The following is a 21,452-nucleotide window of genomic DNA, read 5'->3' as shown; positions in this document are numbered from 1 at the left end:
GGCTGAGCTGACCAGTTCTCTCGTCCACAACATTTCGTTGCACTGTTAACCCTGTTAATCCTGTGCTTGACAAATAAGCCTGAATCTGAATCTGAATCTAAACGAAAGGTGCTTAGGTTTGGCGTGATGGTGATGGCTGGAGTCGCCACACTGAGCTTCAAAACTGCTCTTTAAGAAGCACATGAAGTCACAAGTAATGGAGCTACAGTATATACTATAGAAACTCATATAATCACCCTCGGCTCATTTATTACTTGAATCTGTTTATATACAGCTGTGATGATGGACAATTATTCAACACCCTTGTTTCACTAGACACCCACACCCCAGCTCTCTCCCTGTTTCCCCCTGTCTGTCAATTATGTAACACTGTCTAGTAGAACAAGGCTGATTATTTGAAACAGCTGTGGAAGGGCTTAGCAAAGTGTGCCTTAAGACAGCAGCGAGAGGAGAATGCCTTGAGAGCAGCAGCGCTAGATTCATTTGAAACTGCAGGCACACACATAAACAGGCATCCACACTGAAACATCTCTGGCTGGCTCACAAGCCTCCTCCTCGAAGGCACGAGAGCTGTTAGAGTAGATTCATTAATAACACAACGGAAAAGGCAGCAACGCTTGGCACAGACACGAGGCTCATCATTTTAAGTTTTTAAAGATTTTACCGAAATGCATGAATTTGAACAAAAATAAATAAATAAATAAATACCTCCAAAGCAGTTTAAGAAGAACTGAAAAAAGAAACTAACTAACCAATAAAATCTTACCCAATTTTGAGTATTATTGTTTCTTTAAAAAAAAAAAATCATCAAAAATCAACACTCGTGTATTTTATGAAACTAAAAATAATGAGCCATATACATAAAAATACACAAACATAGAGACAGACAGTACATATATAGACTGTAGACTGGGGAATCTGAAGGTTATACAATATCTGAGTCAACAGGGGCATAAACATGAATAATAATCAACACATGACAGCAGCAATAATTGATTTATTATTAAATTAAAGCAGTATTTTTAACAAGACTATGTCAATAATACTGGTTGGCTTTACGAATACACAAAAAAGTTTGTATTTGTAGAATTTTGCATTTGTATAATGTACATTATAGAGCTGAATTAACCTACACATACACAGAGAAATTAGCAGAAAAAGAGTGGGGCTGTTGGAGTGGTGGCTCCTACCTTTTTCGCTGACTGACTCACTCTCTATCTCCACGTCCTCACAGCTGGTGTACTCTGGTGTGGTGGCCAGCTCCTCCTCCGAGCTGCTCAGTGACACCTGCCGCATCTTCCCTCCTTTTTTGGTTTTGTGAGGTTTGGGGGGTGGCGGGCGCACTGACTCCGACTGGTCTGAGCTAAGAGAGTCATTCCTCAACATGCTCTCCATCTTCTCCCTCTTGGTCTTGCGGACAGCTGAACTGGGGTCCAAGTGGTGCTGCTGCCTTCTCATGGGATCCCCACCCATGTCTCCTCTTCGCAGATCCCCTGACCGGTCACCCAGCACAGGGCTGCGGTGTGGCGTTGGGGGGCTGTGATTGGAGGTTCTGTGGCCTCCAAGGCCAGGACCCATGGGCCCTGGGGAGGATCGGTCAACAGAGTAGGAGCGTTGTCCCACCATAGGCGGCCGGCGCTCGGTGAGATGTTGACGGGAAAGCCGGATGGGGCCGGGGTCATCCTGCTCTGTGTAGGCCAGGGAGACATCACTGTGGCGGCGCTCGTGCCTCAACCGGCCCACTTCAGCATGCATCCTCATCTGCTCCTCGTAGGGCTGCGGCTTAACAGGATAGCGCGCCAGGTTGGGATCACTGCGATAGCGCGTCTGGAACTCCTCCTGGCGTTGCCGCTGGAGGTCATACTCACTGGGCGGTCCATCTAGCTCCTGGTCAAGCGGGTATTCCTGTGAGTGCCAGCGGCCGGGTCCCCGCCGGTCCCGGTAGCCCATCCTTGCTGCATCCACATCTGGGTACATGTGTGGGCCCCGCGGAGCCCGCCGAGGGTCCCCATCCCCATAGTCGGACGGTGATCTGGGCATGCCGCCGTCCGTCGGGGCATACTGTGAGTGGTCGCCCCCCTCCCTTTGGTCGTATTTTTGGTTTGGATCCCTGGATGCAGATGGGCTTCGTTTCCTGTAGATCAAAGAGAAAGGAACAAAGAGTAGAATTTATTGGTTGTCCCACTTTGAACTGGACGCTCTCTGATTATGATTTTTTTTAAATATTCACTACACAGTTCAGCAAGGTTCATTATATTTAACAGTACTGAGATCTGTGTGCACGTGCTGCTAATGTTCTTTTGTTGTCGTCTCTTTTAATATCTCTGCGGTGTTCTGCTTAGGCTGTAAACCTGATGTCCTGCCTTTGTCACACGAACACATACCCAAAAATAAAAAAGAAACAATGGGGCTGAACAGCAGGATGCAGCACCACTCCATCCTCTTGCTGCATGCTGGCTTTATATTACAGCAGGCTAATACTATCCTTTTAGCACGTTTAGCATGAAACAGGTTTACTTGTAAGGAAATACCAGCTCCTGAAGTTCTTATATTAACAAAGTAATCAGATACTATCAAAATAAAAATTAAAGATTGCCCCTCTATCTTAAACACATATTAATTATGACATGGTCTATTTGAAGACTGAGTTAGCGATCACACTGGGTTTGAACTGCCGGTTTGATGCTTCAGTGTAAACCCCTGTTTATGTATCTAGAGAATCTAAGCTAGCATCATTTTATGTCATACTGCTTAATAACTTGAGTAAATCATACACAACAGGATAGCAATAACAACAAGAAGACACCTGCACGGACATGACCTAATTATATTTCAAAAATTAATCGTGTTACTGTGTGCAAGAGAAGGAGGTCGAGGAACTAAACTATGCATGCACTAAGAACAATCCCTAAATATATGACTGATTCACTTTTGTTTCAAAGTGAAATCTTGAAATGAACAGCAATCCTGCGAAAATATCCAAAATGGTTATTTTTTCAAGTATGGTTACAGTCAGCGGGCTCATATTTCTAAGATTAGCTGTCAATCATTTTATCATTGTTTGGTTGTCAGAGAGGAAACCAGCCAGGAAGTGGATTTAGAGCCTGGAGGAGGCTAACTGTGCGTTAATGCATTTATTCTTTTGTCCAGAATCAATTATTCATAAGCCACTTTTCTCCTACATTTCTCCCACTTTTCCTCTAAAGTAATAATGACATTTTGGTGAGGAAAAAGCTCTGTGAAGCATCCCCTTAATTTTGTACGTGACAACTTTCCATAAATTTCAAAAGGCTTCATAAATCACTCCTGCCAGCCTTGCTCACTGGCCGAGGTAAGGGCTCCTCGCATGCGATTGGCTGATGCACTGAGGAGGACAGAAGAGGTTTGGCCCCTGCCTTCTAGATCTACTGAATAAGCCGTGCATTAGATGTGAGCACTGTGCTGAGGCACGTGTGGGCAAAGATGCTTTTTTTTGTGTTTTCCGAGTTGAATTTCTACGTTGGACGTTGAAGTGCCAGCTCTACGGAGAGTCAGAGTGATGAATGAGCACTGTGTACAGTTCATGAACTGCTGTATGGTTAAAATATGGGCTGTTAGAGAGGGGCAGAAGTTGAGCAATAGGGCAGTACAAAATGTGCTTTCCATCAACACTGGTAAATAAAAGGAAGTTTTACTTAATAGTAGACGGGACAGCATGAGAGCACGACTATGAGGAGCATGAAATAACATACACTGTATGTTACAATCAGCAGGATGACACCACATCACATGAATGCTGGATAGGCATCAGTTCACTAACCACTGATAACTTTATGAAGAGATAATGTGTTGTTGTGTTTACGGCACGCTTTGCTCTTTGTAAATGGCTACGAATATCAATTAATTCTGTTTTAAATGTTACATTAACTCATCAGTATGTTTCATATTGAAGTAGATAATAGTTGTTTAATATCATCTTGGTATAAAATTACTTGTAATGCAAAAAGGTTTGCTTGTAGTACTAATAGACAAGAGTAAGAATTGCCGCAATAGTGCAGCACAGTGCTGCTTTAAGCCAATTACCAAACTGTTTAATAGCCAGTTTTGACCTGTTTTCCCACTAGATGTAGACTATAACTGTTACTTTGTTTCTGAGTACTGAATGACTTTCTCCTAAAAAAAAAAGCTGAAACCACCACTCTAGGAAGACAGAACAGCTGCACACATGCCACCGTCTACTATGTTACATTCATCAACTGCAAATTCAAGACAAAAAACTAAAAAATGGGATAGTATGCGCCACAAACGTGACAGATGAGGGATTTCCTAAAAATGCAGCAAAAAAAACCCCAAACATTGCAACAGTCAAAGCACTGGAGATAACGAGACACACAACACAGGGAGACTTCAATAGATGTGAAGTTTAATGAACACATCCTTTTTGTGGGAAGGATTTAAAGAAAGACAAAAGGCCATATCGAGTATCTGCGCAGAAAACGCACACAAGAGACTTCCTACACCTCCTTCACATAAAAACAAAGACCTCCGATCGCCTTAGCGTCCAAACGAGCTGGTGATTCAGACCAAGCTGGAGAAAAACACACAGGGTTGCTGCATTATTCATGAGATGCTCCTGGACACAAACTGAGTGGCGGTTCATTCACAAATTCAAAGTGAAGCAGCGGCAGAAATTATATGCTGGAGTGGGGAATGGGCACCGTGACTTGGAGTAAAAGCGCGGAGGAGTGTGTGATGTGCATGAGAAATATCTCTTTATGGCGACTTGATGTTCATGGGAGGTGCATGTTACGCATGTGCAGCATGTGTTCACTTGTGCATGCTTGTCTTTTTTTTTTTATGTGTGTTGCACTGGGTGCTTAAGTGATCCTTTACTTTGCCTCTCAGAATGCCCTTAGGGCTCCAGGCTAATGTCCGCTGGGATGTTGTCTTGAAATGCTATACCCAAAACACACATATGTGCATAGTAGATGCACATAGCAACGACAACAGACATTAGCAAACTGACCTTTGACAAGCGCTAACTCATCTTGACACAAGTATCACATTTCCCTGCTCCCATTTAGCCTCGCATGTCCCTTCTGTCCAAACAGAGAAATGTCTGTGGCAAGTAGCAAACAAGCTAGCAACCCCGCTGCACTCTATCAGCATCTGCATCATGACGCTAATGCTGTCTGCGTTGAACCAGCCTGCAATATATACAACAGAGCAGTGGCGCAGCACTAAATTTTGTACTGTGCAATATTCCCCCATTTCTCCAGCTGCCGCTGCTACTGTAATAGCCTCTCTGCATATCCCTCTGAGCTTGCCACAGCTCTGCCATGACACACTCTGCTGATCCTAGATTTGCATTCCGTTCTCAGTGACACAGACAGAGATAAAGACAGGAGAAACAAATGTGAAAGGAGAGATAATATATCAAGGAAATGAATGTGAATAAGAGGGATTAAAATAGAGTAGACACCAGTTAACTGTGGCTGGTGTGCATGTGGTATATTCGGCATCGTATTTGTCCGGCTCAAGCACGAAGAGGCGGGATGGGCTCCCGTGGGATTATGACGCTAGTGACGTGGCACTGACGCCCGGTTCCTGCAAAGAATGTGTCACGAACCACACGGCAACATACTACTCCATCACATCCCTTTACACTGCATCGCAAGGTTCGTGCGCGATGCTGTCACCACAGACATGGCACTGGGGCCGCAGCACGGGCAGCGTGGTGTGCAGCAGATCGACAACGTGAACCAAGCTAACAGGCCAACTCCACAGAGACACGCTCAGCCCCTCCGGGGAACGTTGTCAGAATACAGGCTTTCTGTTTCTATGCATTCCTGCTGTGGGAATAACAGCAGCCCTTGTCGCTGCTGTTGTCCTGTTCTGAGCTAACTATAGAAATCCTCTGCTGGAACAGTGTGCCGTTCAATTACAGACAAGGACAGAGACGGCTCTAAACTTCAGCCTGTGATACTGGCTTCATTATACACAGAGTATAATTAAAACCTGGATGTTTTTAAAAAGGGGATCTTCTTTTGGGTCTGATGATGGTTATTTTTGATCATCAGACTTTGACATCTCTGAGGTGCTCTGCTCTGGATTTTGCTAAGGTTGCCAACATAGCCTAACACACCGCCAGTGCCGTGGAGGTAATTCCAGTTATAATCATCTTTTTTCAAGTACACTGTCCTTATCAAAAGCAGAATAATGTATCAAATCCATGGCTCACAAAAAAAACAAACAAAAAAAACCACGGGATTACACTATGGACCTGAAAGATTAAAAAGTGCGACCCAAAAAGATTAGAAGTGACCCGACATGCTCGCCATGATAAAGCCTTTACATGATGTTATTTTTCCACAAACACAACACAAAAATAAAAAAAAGTCTGAAAGTCTGTCGGTGAACTGAGAGGCAGGTCTGTGTCTGTGCCGAGGCTGTCCAGCTCTGCCTCATCACACTCGCTCCCGCTTTGACCTATAGACGGGATCTGATCGGAAATATCCACAGCCAGAGCCCAGGCTTCCAGGCTGCCAATGGACTAACTGTGTCACTTCCTCAGTCTGTGGATGTATAGGACTATTTCATGAAGCCTCAGTTGTTAATCAGGAACATTTGATGTGGGTTTGTGATAGAAAAAAACACCCAAGCTAGACATCAAATTACAGAATAATGGGAATATTTTAGGATCTGGGCACACAACCCAGCGTTCTTCATGGTGCCCTAGGGATGCACAAAAGGATTATTTATCACATTATTCATCCGTCTTGAGCATAAAATAGCTGGACATAACAGAAAAGCGCAATGGCCGGTATAATGTGTCAACTACTTATATTACATTTGCAGGTAAAGGAGATAGTCACAGTATGTTCAAAGCAATTTCCTGGGACAGGTCAAAGGGTTTGATCGGATGCTTAATATCATGACAAGTTTAATTACGCTTTGGCGAAGGCAAAGTTGTGATCATACGATTCACTTCCCGCTTCGTCTTCACCTCCTCTCACAGCTACTGCACGACCAAAAATATGCTTTTATAAGCAAAGCAGATCAATACGCACATTAAAATCGTTAGGATTTCCAGAGTGAATTAGACAACCTTTGTTCCCACATCCATTTGCCTGGAGGTTATGCTTATATTCCATTTAAAACCAAAGAAACGCCACAAGCTCAAAGATCAATAATTCAGAGTCAATGAGGAAGCTTTCAGTGAGTGATGAACCCTTCACAGATGTTGCCGGTTTCATGCTGTCAGCTGAATGTGGAGCCACCAAGACACATGCACACACACACCGGCGCACTCACTCTCCCACCGCAACACCCTCAATCAGCACATCAGATATTAGCTTGAGCTTTAGCCTCGTTGTGGCGCTGTAAAGACCAAAAAAAACAAAAGCCACGACCACGATGGTGCTTTCCAGTGGTGCTGTGACAGTTCTGACCCTGATACACTGAGCACCTGCACCACCACTGCAAAATAAATTATAAAAAAAAAATGCAGAGCTTACTGCAGTTTAAGCTACACGATGCATGTAATATATCAACTGCCAATTACACTTACCTGAGGAAAACAGCTGATATGAATGACTAGATAAACAGTTTAAATGTTCACATGTTCATGGTAAACTAAATCAATTACATGACTATCGAATAGATAAATTAAAATTAGATATTTTCTCACATTCTACATCCAAATTGCTTATAACAGACTAAATCCAGCCATACTGAAAGTAGCTGTCAAATCCTGGGATGTACAGTAGCTCAGCTCAAATCTCTGCCTGGCTGCTCCACGCAAAAACACACTCCATGCACTGTCCGTTCACAAAAAGCTGCAAGGTCCGATCCAAACTACTAAACAGCAGCGCTGGCTCACAGTCCACGACCAGGCGCTTGTTGTTTTTCCAATCCTTTCTCCTCCAGTACTAAAAAAATAAATAAAAATTCTAGTTTTATTTCTAGAGAGCTATGGGTGACCTGCATGCAGCAGCAGATTGGGTATTGCAGCAGCGCTCACCGGACTGAGCTTGTGACACCAGCTCTGTCTGCTCTGCTTCTGCTGCCGCTGCTGAAACATGTTAAATAAGGAAGCCAAAACCAATCAAGGTGAAAATGCAATGCTGCCCCCGTGGGGATGGTGCCACCTCTGCTTCGTGTGTAATGGAGAGATTTTCAAATGAGAACAAATGAGTTGTGCTGCGTCGCAGAGTTCTCCCCTTGGAAGAAATCTGCTCCCCTTAATGACAACAATGCAACCTGGAACCGTCTCTATTGAAAGGAGATAACCAGAAAGAAAAAAAAAAAAAAAACAGCTAAATGTGCATATCTCAACTGAGAACAGTCGGAGAGGAAGAGACAAGAGGAGGAAAAACACTTCTAATAGTCCCTTTAGAGAAGCGGTGTTATGCTCCCTTCCAAGACTAACAGAGTGGGCCGCTGTGAATCTAAAACGCCTGTCAGAGTAAAAGAAACGCTTCCAGTCCTCTTGTTTCCAAGTTTGATTAAACCATTTTAAATTCCTGCGGATGCCAGACATGTTAGCTGTAGCATGCCTATTGCCCTGCGTTGTTTCTGCCACACTGCTGGATGCGGATAGGTGGCACAGTTTAAGGCCCTGCTGCCACTGCTGCTGCTGCTGCAGGCTTCTGGGGGCCTGAAGGCGTGCTGACTTTGGGGTTAAACATCCTGAGTCGGTCGGGCAGCGGCCGTGTCGGCTGTTCAGTCCTCCACCTAGGAAAGGATTACTTTTTTTTTGGTTGATTACTGGCTGACATCTATCACCGATCACAAGCAGATGAGGGAGTCTTGCCTAATCTCATTCAGCCTGACATCTGACCGTTAAACTGAACAAATCACATGGTTTATGCTTTTTTTTTTTTTATTCACACGGTGGATTTTCAGGTGTCAAATTAAATACACAGACGCAAAAGAGAAATACAGAGAGGGATAATAAAGGGAGATAAAAAAGAGAGATTTCTACAATGAGTATGGCTGGTGAATGTGTGTGAGTGTGTGTGGGTGGGTGTATTATTACTATATCTGGGTGTTGCTGTCTCACTCGCTTCGCCCCTTCTGCCACAACACTTTTCACATCTGTCACCATGTTTCACCAGTCACTTTCTGTCCTCCCATCAGGTGGGAGATGGGACTAATAAGGTGGGAGATGGGTTGTTGACACAGCATTTCCCTGGGCAGGCTGAAGTGGGGGAACGGTGAAAGATCAGTGGGGGAGTTTTATCACCACAGAGTCAGAGACAAGGGCAGCCGGTCCTCCTCTCAGTGCCTTTGAGTGGAGCGTGCTTCTGACTGACATTCCTGTCCAGTCATGGTAAAACCAATCCAAGTCTCTGTGATTTTAAAAAGTGGATTTATTATTCTGTAAAAACTTCCGCAATGCTGTCAAGTGGTTCTCTCGTTTCAGACCCCAAGTACAAAGAGCAAAGATTTTGTTCTATATTCTCACGTCTGCATATCACATCTACTCAAGAGCTCACACTTGATGCTATAACTGTCCAGATGCTTCCAGTGCTCCAAGAAGCTCGTCGGGAATGTAAACAGATCAGCGCTGGAGACAAGAGGACTGAATTATGAACTGCTGCGCACATAGCAATAAAGTTTTCAAACAGCTTTTCCATCCGGTCCTATTCTCTTGTCACAATATTTAAAAAGCGCTGTAGAGTCTCACAACTATATGCCACCGACTTTTTTTTAGTGTTCACAGATTAGTGACAATTAAAATAAACCGCGATCCAAACCACAAATGATTAAAATGGTTAATGTGACTTGAGCAGATTTTATTTCCTAAATGTAATTTTTTGAGCTGATAAATTAACAGAAATGTCAGTTTTGAATGGAAGTAATTAAATTATAATCCCTGCACACATGCACAGCCTGGTGCCCGACAGCACTGTGTCATTCATAATAGCAGATGGTAGCCACCACCCCCACTTTATTTATTATGTCCCTGCTCTGTGGAAAGTTTTGCGTGGACAGAGAAGTTGAGCAATATCGCAAGCGGCTCAGCTGACAGCGTCTGCAGAGCTGGTGAGTGTATCCGCTAATTGGCTACAACAACAGAGGCTCCATCCTCCTGTCTGCATGCAGACCTTGTGGTGCCTTGTGTGATCATGCTATGTTTATACTCCGGATGGTTAATATATCTTCCGCACTGCACCGCCTGTTAGGTCTCCTTTTTAAGAAAAGGCACTGCTAGCACTCTATGTAGGCCAAGCCCCAGCAGAATATGCCATTAAGATTAGCTACAAGTCAGGACTGTTACAGTGCTGCTCGCCTCTCCCCTTCCTACAGAGGGAGGTTAGAGGAGCAGAGCATGTGTACATTATTTTTTTTTTTTTATCATATTGCCAAGACCTGCGAGCATTAGAAAAATGCACATCGCAGCTGGAATTTAACAAAGCAATCACCTATGTGGAGCAGAGCGGCAGTTTGCTGGGGCAAATTTGGAGCAGAGCAGGAGTGCTGTGTAATTTTTACGCAGCTGAATTCAGCTCGAACTGAACAGAGCTACAGTCTAATGCAGAGAGCTGCTGGGGAGTAGGGTGTGGGTGTCCTCTGGAGAGCCTGCAAGTAATCAACGGAACAGCACTGGTGGGTAATTACCATTTTTTTATTTTTTTGTATTTGAAGCTGCGATAATATACACGTGATTGGTGTTCATCTGTGACCACACCACACTGCTTTATCGCCACATGAAAGGCATCATCAACCCCTTCACTCCTTTGAAAGGAAACCACGTCACGGCCCGTGTGACAACATCTGGGAAACAAGATGGGGCTTGGCTCCGGCTTCGCTTCGTTTGGGGGTTTTGGGGGTATTTGTAATAGAAGATATTTAAAGTATTTGCACAGAAGTAGGAAATATGGAGGTGTAAATAATAATTAATAATGGAGAATAAGAATTCTACTTTTGCTTTTACTATCTTTGGAAAGGCTTTGCAAAAACTAAAAAAGTAGTATTTCTCTGCACCTAACATCACTGGTGGATGTATGTGCTAAAGAGTGTTTCTTTGCAACTTTAACTACAAACAATATCAATGGCGTTTTACCCCAGAGTACATCCAGCTTAACATTTAGACACATCCATGGAGACACTCCCTCCTTGCCCGCTGCCGTGCTCTATGTTGATTGCTCAGGGCTTGTCAGTCATTATTCATTTTCACAAAGTGCTCTGTGTAGAGGGCCTATTGAGATTTGTCAGGCTATTTCACAAACCAGCATATTCTATTGTAACCAGACACTTGGCTGTACTTCTGTAATGGGAAAAAATGTCTTAAGAGCCAGGGTCTCCCCATCTTGTTCTCTCTCTCTCTCTCTTTCTCTCTCTCTCTCTCTGACACACGAGTAATTGCCCACACCCACTCCACACGAGCGTTTCTTCTTGGTTCTGCTAAGTATGCATTTTTCATTCCAGTGAGCAAACTGCATTTGAAATCAAAGGCGGTGACGCTGCATGGCTGTCTGGCTACGCAGAAAGTGAGGAGGTAATGAAAAAAGCTGAGGGGTGAGTCAGAGGATGCTTTAATAATCCTTGCTGCCCAAAATAACATCTCTGGGGCTGGATGGACCCACAGACCTCTTGGGAAACCGGCAGCAGTCCAGGCTGGTCTGGACTCGTCTGTCCCTCCAATCCCCCCGCCCACCCCCCCACCCCGCCTCTCTTTTTTCTGCCGTCCTCTGAGTCTATCATAGTCAACAGATAAGACTGCAACAGCACAGCACGACGCGGCAGACAGCCAAGCCATCCCTGTACGAAATACACAAGAGTAAGTGGTGTGGAGGGGGGTGTGTGCACTGGAGACTGACAAGTTGCAGGAGGTGTTTTTCAGTCAGTGGGAAGAAGAAGAAGAAGTATGAGGTCTGGACACAGGTGAGCAATGTTTCTTTGGTTATTGTCCAATCACTGATGATAAATGGTGATGGGGTCCGAGCTAAATAGCTCTTCTTGTTGGGTTCAAGGTTGGGTCTCCATTGTCCCATACAACACCTCGCTGCGCCTTTTTCCCACAGGCAGAGCCTCGTGCCAACAAATAGAGGCATGAAATGAGCCTGTCATCTAGTATTACAGATGCCATTCTAATATTTCTGAAAAACCTTCGGACTCATTTCACATCTGTCAACCTAATATGTCTCATGCTCACGGTATTTATCTTTTTTAGACGAGGAAACTGAACTCCTTAAAGTCACATATTGAAGGTGAGCAGTCTGCCTTTGAGATACCTGGGATTTCCGAAAGCTGAACTTGTGACTGTCCCCCACACAATATCATGCAAAAGACAGCCATGCAAAGGGCAACAATGTAAGCGTGCTAGCCTTAAGAATTTCATCTTGTTAATAACTCTAACATGCATCCTAAATGTGACAGACAGAAAACTAAAATCTGCATTGTTGGTGAGTTTAAAAAGCCACTTAGTGATACAACCACGTATCAACAGCATCTTGGGACAACCCCTAAACTGGGCTATTTGCACTCACAATCAATTAACGAGCTGCTGAGCACAGAGAGTCGGGACACTGAGATGCTGGGTGCAGATGAAGAATTCAACATCAGGAGTCGTCCTGTTCCTAATGCTGTCAATAGTGACAAAAAAAAGGGAGACAGAAGACAGGGTCTTCCCGTGGAAAGTCTGAAGCAACCAATTAGAGAGCAGACTCTGGTCCCCTACTTGCCAAAAGATGAAGGACCTACTGTGCATACACGCATCTGGTTGGCTGTCCCATACAGGACATACACCTATCAGGTATGTGGATAGAATGACAGCTGAACTGTGACTAGCTAGGTAACTAGGTATTTCTTGAGTGTTCAAACGATGCGGTAGATGAAAAACACTACCAACATAGCTGCAGTTACACAATAAAAAAAAATTACAAGAAAACCATGAGGAGGCCCATGTAATGCAGCAATTTGAATGCCCTTTGTCCCATTTCAGCACACACTGTACAATGCCTCTGGCAGCCCAGACCGGGTCGTCACACAGCAGCTATTTCTAACACATTATTTATACATTAGTGTAACAATAATATATTTATTGTAGTGAAAGCTGCATGTGTGTGGTGAGGGGCACACCTCTTAACATTGTTTCAAAACTGTTTCAGCACTAGGATGTCAACTCTCTGCAAAATCAAACGTAGAAATTTTGGAGTCTAAATGGCCACACAAAAACACTCTCCACTTACAGTTACCATAAGTTACCGTAATGCATCTCTGTGCCTGGGCACAGGAAATAATCAAAACAGGATGCATACTAGTTTGAGTACTGTTCAATATTTGTCTGGCTCAACGCAAGGTAACTGACAGTAATGCACAATGTCATTACATCACAGGGCCAGACTGGGCTCGAAGGGTGAATTCGTTCAACGACAACAAAATTTGTTTTAAACAGCAACAGAAACACACGGTTTCACAGGCTCTGTCCTGCGTTGCACTAAATTAGGAATCTAAATTAGGAATGCACAAGAGGTTCCACTGAAGCAGCCACATTAGATAGTCTAATTTTCTCAATCCTGTTCTTCATTCCAGTTTCACTCACTTTCCCCCCTAAGACTCTCTTAAGTCGGACTCAAACACACCGGCTGCTGGAAGGCTTGCCCTAAGGCACGAGTAGGTGTGTACTGGGACGCCAGCGTCTCCCAACCTCCTCTGTGAAACACTTTTCTTGTCTAAGAGATGTCAGCACACACACACGCACACCTTTCTGCTTTTTATTGAAAGTTTTAATTGCTAACTCAGTTAGTAGAACATTGCTGCTTCATCCCCAGAAAGCATTTGGTCGTTCTAATAATACAAACCAAGTAGCACCCTCCGGGGCTGAAAAATGCAGCCCACACAGAAGCGCAAAAAAATGCAGTTCCTGGGATGACCACTTCAGATGGACTTAAAATGCCCAGCAGCCGACTCACTCAGATGTTATACAAATATACGTTACTTTATCTAACACAACTGCAGAACTTGGAGTTTTCCCAACAAAAAAAAAATGCAAGCTTCGTGACAAAGTTTTACCTTTCCTCTCCGTCAGATGAAAAAAAAGCCGCTCGCTGTGAGCTCAGCAGAAAGACCTTTTCTCCTGCGCTCAATGGCATTGACAAGCCGGCGTCTCAATCGATGAACCCACGGCCAGACCTTTGAAGAGTGAGCCCCAGACCCGAAGGGCTGTGTGGGTTAATTGTAATTGCATAAGACAGCGTCTGTAACACATGCCATGAACCGCGGCGATGAAGTGGCCAGAGGGGTCCTGCTCTGAGAAAATATTTAATCTCTGACTTATAGGGGCGTAAAGAAATGGAGGAGCTGAGCTTACTTTTTGCCACCTTTCTGCCAGTATATTAATAGATTTATATGCATTATAGGCAGCTATGTAGGCATCCTAAGATATTTTATAAAGATTGTGACATTAATTGATTTTTTTGTTTAGATTTTGATATACTGCTGCACAAAAATCCCCAAAACAAACATTAAACTTTCGTCATAGTTGTATAAATGAGGGCAGACATGTGATGACGCATGCCAAGGAAGAGGAAAGCTACACAATTCAGTGGGCAAAGAGAGGTTTGTGAATAGTATGGGATCAAGAGAGACATGTGAATAAATGCAAGAAGCCCGGCTGGTGAAAATTGAACAATCTTCAAAGTCAGCTTCTTCCACCCCTGGAGATCAGATCAACTACTATCCTAAAACCTAATGAACTAGTAAACACTGGGAATTGAATGAATATTACATGGGGTTTCATTAATGCCAGCCAGCAGACTCCAAAAATAATGAAGGCAAGAAGAGGGAGCGGGAAGGAACGGTTACTGGAGCTCCTTCTCTGTGTTTACTCAGCATCTGCTTGCCAGAGAAGGAGGCTTTTGATCACTCCTCGGCTGGGTTCTCCTCTCCGCTGCCTGGGAAGAGAAACCCGGGGAGGCCGTGAGCACCGTCAGGGCCGGCTCATTTGCAATACAAATGAACTGAGCTAATTGTACACGTGTGGGGAGATGTTGGGGGGGAGAGAAGGGGCGGGAGGGGCAGCGCACACGGTTGCAATGTTTGCAAAATATGGAAATAATTAATCTCATTGAGCTTGTGAAATACCATCAGTGTTTCAAAAGAGGATTTGAGCATAGGCTGGGGATGAGGTGGATGACGATAGCGGCAGACTGGAGAGACGCAGATGTTTAGATTAAGCTTTTTCATTATTGCTTTATCACATGGCTCCTTCAAGTGTATTTTTGGTAATTGAATAAATTGGAGCATGAAAAATAATAATAAAAAAAAAAAGGTTTGGATTTGGGGCACGGCAACAGGATTATGTGCAAAGCAGTCTATTTCCCATTCATGAAACAATGCACGCGGATGTGCTAGCAGGTCAATCGTGCATTTGGTATGTGGAGTGGAAATAGTAACAGGAGACACACTAAATGCTAAAACGAATTAATAGAACGATATTTAGACCCTTTAATCTAAATTAAGGCTAGGATGAATTCCATATATGCATATTACTTAACTGCCCCTGTATGTATAGCCTGACGTGTTTGTTCAGAGGTGTCACACGGACTTCAGTGTGCTGAATAACAGGGATTCAGTTAAGAAAGTCCACCTCCTGACCTTCCAAAGGTCTGACCTTATAAGTGTCTTTGATCAATAAATCAAACGTGAAACAAGAATGATGATGCTGTGAAGCACCTTTAGGAGCAGACAGCCTTAGTTTTCAATTAACAACTCCACTGACCATCAAGGCCAGGGGAGGATTTGTGGAATACCGGACACATACATATACTTCTTATATACATATTTACACCACTTACATCTTCACTGACGCCAAATTTAACCCTTCTTTTGATTGTTAAATAGTACCTGACTCTGACAAATAGCATCAAGGCATATGGCTGAAAGCAAAGCACTATCCATGTGGTGTATGCAGTTTTTTCCTCCCTCTCTCTCTCTCTCTCTGCTATCCAGAAACAGATGACATCAGACATCTGGTTGAGAGGAGAGAAAAAGGCTTTTTAAGAGAGAAAAAAGACCTCCCAGGGACTGGGCCTCAAACACACGAGCATACAACTTCGGCCACATGGACACTCACTGAGAAGCACGAGGACACACACACAGACACAAACACACAAACAGAAGAGTTCAGTCTCACATTTACACCACTCAGCAGCCTCCTCTTTGTTCTGTTGGTTAGTGGAAAGGGAAGATGTTAAGGACCTGGGGCAACGCTGCAAGTGGAACCAACTGAAATGAAGTTGTAGCGAGAGGACACTATGCCTACTGTAACTCAGCCATTAATGACGTGCTAAGGTTGAGGGTCACACACACACACACACAGGCATGCACACATGTGCCTATTCAGCCTTTGAGGGAATCAGTCTCGCTCCGTGAGCATGAAAAGAGCCCAGATGTCAGCGCTCTGCACAGGCCGGCATTTCTGATGAAAAGTACTCCCTCCGTCTTTCCTTTGTTGCTCTGTGTCCCTCTCTGTACCTTCCTCATCCCGCTTCACCGCTGAGAACAGCCAGGCCAGACGAGCCTATACCAAACGCGCATCCTTGTATAGGTGACATCAGATGTATTTCTTGCTGCGGGACCGTGCTGTGGCAACCTGTAAGCAAACCTCAGCAAAGACATTTTCACCTCCCTCTCTGGGCAGCAGCAGCAGTAGCAGCGATGGCAGCTGGCCTGGGGCTATAGGGACATTAGCCTGATGTTTATCTGGCTACACAGCCTACCGCTAGCTACCAGTTCTCTCTCTCTCTCTCTCTCTCTCTCTATTTCTTTCTTCCTCTCTCGGTCTGATGCTGAGATATGATTTGGTGAGAGGAGACAGGAGTCGAGCATATCGATTCAGCCTCCACCTCTATTATTCCAACTCTCTCCACTTTCCCTCTCTAGCGTGCAATCCTAATAACCCCTCTCTTAGACGCCCAGGCAATAAACCGGGCCTTCCTTCTTCCAGCGCGCATCTCCCTTGGCGAGGACAAAGCCAATAAAGGGCCGGCTTAATTACAGCTGCTGAGTGCCGCCAACACCCGGGTACAACACCACGGGGCTGAGGGCGTGCTGAACGTGGGCGAAGGTGTGTCGGGATGTTGGGGGGAGGTGGAGGTTGCAAGAGAACTACTGAGGACACAGTTTGAGTCTCAGCCTGACTCCCACACCTGAACCCTCAAGACACTACTTTATAGTACTCAAACAGATGAATAAAGAGCTGATGGTAGCCTCGAGGCTAACTGGGGATATGTGGGAAGAAACAAAGAATAATGTTATCCCCTCCCTCAACAGCTACTACTACTGAGGAGCTCTTCAGCCAGGCTTTTAACTCCCAGCCCAGTCAGCTTGATTTTGCGTTTTCTGCAAAGATTTAATGTGCACCTGTGGAAATGTAAAGCAGGGCGTTGCTAAAAAACAAAATATGCACTCAATCCCGACCTACCTGGGATAAAGAAGGGTAAAGATATATATATATATAGAGAGTTATGTACAGTACAGTGAGGCCAATGATATATCAAGGTGGACACACAACCACATCAACGCAAGTGTCCATAGCTGTGGAGAGCCAAGGGAAGGAATGCTACGTCCTTGTCTCTTGTTGTTTCAAGGTCTGCAGTTTTCTTCTCCTCCTCCTCCTCCTCCTCTTCTCCTCGCTCCTTCTTCCTACCCCTTTACTTCCATTTTCCTCCTTTCCTTTCCCCCAGTTCTGTCACATCAACATGAATCTAAGGCTCCAGGGGTTCAGAGTCCCATAAGCGGCAGTCTGCTCTGTCTGCCTTGTCTACAGCTCTGTCACCATGGTGACTGATGCTTGGGTGTTCTTGCCTGCTCCCGGTACTTTCTGTCTTCTCCTTGCTGTTTTCACTCTCTGCTTTGTCTCTCTTCTGAACTCCTCTCACTCCGCCTCACATCCACAATGCCTGTCGTCAACACAAGCTGAGACAACGCGAGGGCAGAAATCGAAGTGGAAAATGTTTGGCTTAGATGCAATGTGCGTGACAGGATAGACGTGAGTGCTTCATGAAGCTGCTTCATGAACAGATGTACGATTATCACGTCAATGGAGTGGGAATATGTTATTTATATGTGCTAAAGTTTATTTTTGAGTTGCTCAACTTCCAAGAAATGTCTGGCAATGGATACAGCTGTAGCTCTAGTTTACGGTAGTAATAATTCAGATAACAACTTCATTCAGTGATGCAGTTCCAATTTAAAAGACACTATTCCAGTTGGTTAGCTGCCTTTTAACATCTCTACTCCATCTTGTTCTGAAAACCGGATAGTTTGATTGCCCAAACTGAATAAGCGTTGCTATACTGTGCTGCAAAAAAAAAAATAAAATGTTAAGGATAATGTCAAGGAATGCTTGACTAGCTTTAGGACTGCTCCAGACAAATTAGCTGCCACAGATGCGATGCTGAAAAGCAACTCTTGATTGAGCCATCTCATACCTCTTCAGGAAGTAATCAAGGGTGAAAAAGAGGTTCATTTTAATCAGGTGTATTCATCTGCATTACAGCAGTTTCATGTAATGTTTTCTGTCACGTGTTTATATTCTCTCTGCAGTCAGTGGAGTCCTGTTTGTGAAGCACAATGTAAATGCACTTCACTAGTCATGTGGTCGCAAAATGAAAGTTTCAAGATCAGTTCTGTGCAGTGCAGCACATCTGAGCATAAACTCTACGATAATGTAGCATTTTTTTAACATTGATAAGTGTCAGTAACTACATAAAGCATGACATAAACACAAGTACTGAACTGTACTGAAATGTGTTTAATGAAATGTGAATTTTGGAGAAACATTGTGGCAGATAGACCACCTTATATTTTCAGATGAACTACACTGATCAGATACAACATTATGACCACTGACAGGAAACATAAGTGAATAACATCGACCATCTAGTGACAATTCAGTGTTCTGCTGGGAAACTTTTGGATCTGGCATGTGTGTGGATGTTACTTAGACATGTAGCACCCACCTAGACCAGACCAGACCAGACCAGGCACCCCCACCCCATAGCAATGACACTCCCTGATAGCAGCAGCAGCCATCCCCAGCAGGATGACACAGGCACACACACAAAAACAGTTCAGTAACAACTCAAAAAACACGAAGAACAGGACAAGGTGTTGACCTGGCCTCCAAATTCACTAGATCCCAAACTGATCAAGTATCTGTGGGATGATACACAGAGGCCCCTCCCCCTCAACCCACAGGACACCCTCAGAAGGCCCATGTCCATTCTCTGATGAGTCACAACTGTTTTGGAGGCACAAGAGAGACCTACACAATATTAGGAAGGTGGTCATAATGTTATGCCTGATTGGTGTAGGCTACAATACAGTGAACAAAAGCGACTGCCCACCCACCTGCCTTTTCGTCATACTTCATGCTTTTTGTTAGCCAGAACACTCCTCACTTTATTGCTACCTCAATATTTTTCTTCACATCCCGCTAACGCTGAGATTAACAGACTATTGATCAAACATTACACCGTATCACTATGGCAACTCCATCGCTGGAGGGGACAAGTGACGAGATGGGGGCGGGGGCGAGAGGGGCACAAAGTCAGGGGGATTCCACTTCAGAGGAGCCTTCACCGAAGGACTGACAGTGTTGGAAGTAAGTTGGTTTCCCTCGTATCTGCAGCATCGCACATTAGCTACAAAATGCAGACGCGCATGTACAGCTGCAAAGACGCTATCACTGCTGGTGCACACTGTGAGCCGGTGGGATGAAATAAACAGCTGTGAGTATGAGGATGACTCACTGAAATCACACCCAAGATTGTGGAGCCCATTTGAAATCATTAAACACCGGCCATATGGGGTGTGTTTAATATAATGGATATGGAACACAGTCATAATTTCAATACATTGCATCTATGCAGAAAATCAAATACAGCCATTCACATTCCACTTACACTGCATCACGCCAGTTACAAAAGGCTCATCTGGGAGAAGACTACAAGATGTGTACCACAAACTCAATAACATCCCTTCTAATGCTTCGTACAGCAGTCCCACAACAGACACACTTTGGTGTCAGGCATTTTAGAGAAGCGAGCACAAAGAGCTGCAGTAGTGGATGGATGATAGACCGGAGGTGTGTGTATGTGTGTACTATAGTTGGGGCGGCGAGTATGGCTGCAGTTTAAACGTAGTGACCACTCAATTCAGAACCATTCAGGCCTTCTAAGAACAGATCTCCACACCCCATTAGGACCTCTGCTGACGCACACATGCATAATACATGGAAGCTGGGTCTAAAAGCATACGGCCCATTACAAGGATCTGCCCGGGCAAGAAAGCAACAAAGAAAGAAACAGACTCAGACACAAACAGCCTGGATCGAAGAAATGGCTAAGTTGGCTAACCACTGAACAGCACACACCATTGGTTTCCAGAGTTGCATTGCTGTGTTATCAGTCAGCTACAAGATGCTGCTCACAAACCCAGAAAGTATTCATTAGACAAAGAGGCTGACACCGGATGTACCACACTGGGAAAACTGCAAACTGACCTGGAACTCAGGTGTCAGTCTACTATCTAAATGTGCCCCCTTTAAATATGATCATATACCCCAGACCAAGGCATACCTTTGACTATCACTCTGAGACTGTTTCTACAAAAGAATTTTGCTGAGTATAAAAAAAAGGTAGTGATGAAAATAAGTTCAATTTAATCAGTCAGATGTGATGATTGCTGGATCACAGTTTCCAGGCACAGAGCCCCCTGTTCCGCCCTTCCAGTGGCTGAGTGTTCTGGCCATGTAATGTGAGGTGGCAGAGAGCCCAGCAATGCTGTAAATTATTTCTGACGGTAGGGTGGGGGACAAGAGGGAAAGACTCGCAGTCCCCAGAGACAGACAGACAGTGGATGGTGTGGTGATACAGGGCCTGCGTCTACGGCGAGAAATAAAACAGGCCTGTGTGCTCTCTCGGCCTTGTGACTGCAGAATATTGGTCTGTTTGCATGTCGAAAGCCTTCTGCAGTCTGCATAATGTGTATAACAGCCATGCCTGGCCAGAAGACCAGAGGCCCCTCTGTGGGGGGACAGAGCATTTAGCAGACTAATCATAATATGCTCCAGTGCATCTAAGTGAGATCCAACTTCTCTCTCTCCCTCTCTCCCTCTAGACACACTATAACTACTTTTTCTCTGGCAATTTTTTACAACGAATAATAGACCTTTGCAGTAACACCGCTGCTGAAATCAAAATGGTAGTATAAGAATTACTGACATTTATTCTGAGTGTCTTATTTCTTAATCCTGCTCCGAGATCGTAGGCTGTGTGGTGGGCATGTAGGTGTGTCTGTGGGCGAACGCGTTACGGCTGGTGTTTCCACTCATTTGCACCTCCTGACTTGATGTACATTTACCCTCCTCACCCCCCGGTGTTCTCCTCTCAGACACGACAGCAGCAGCAGCCGCGGCAGAGGCGGTACAGCTGCACACATGCTGCAGCAGCGGTGCG

General features: G+C 44.6%; 1 protein-coding gene across 4 annotated transcripts in view; it reads right to left on the bottom strand.

Annotated features, from left to right (window-relative positions):
• rims2a (regulating synaptic membrane exocytosis 2a) overlaps positions 1 to 21,452 on the bottom strand; it is a gene marked incomplete at its 5' end in the record, with an annotated part of 128,623 nt that overhangs the window by 64,360 nt on the left and 42,811 nt on the right. For all 4 annotated transcript variants that reach the window (XM_084557974.1, XM_084557973.1, XM_084557976.1 and 1 more), the window contains one exon: positions 1,191 to 2,134. In XM_084557974.1, the coding sequence (XP_084414100.1) occupies positions 1,191 to 2,134 (944 nt within the window). The remainder of the gene's footprint in view (positions 1 to 1,190; positions 2,135 to 21,452) is intronic.

This window comes from Chelon labrosus, assembly GCF_963514085.1.
Source record: "Chelon labrosus genome assembly, chromosome: 12".
Classification (NCBI taxonomy): domain Eukaryota; kingdom Metazoa; phylum Chordata; class Actinopteri; order Mugiliformes; family Mugilidae; genus Chelon; species Chelon labrosus.
The sequence above is the reverse complement of the archived record's forward strand: the minus strand, read 5'-3'. Positions and strand labels throughout refer to the sequence as shown.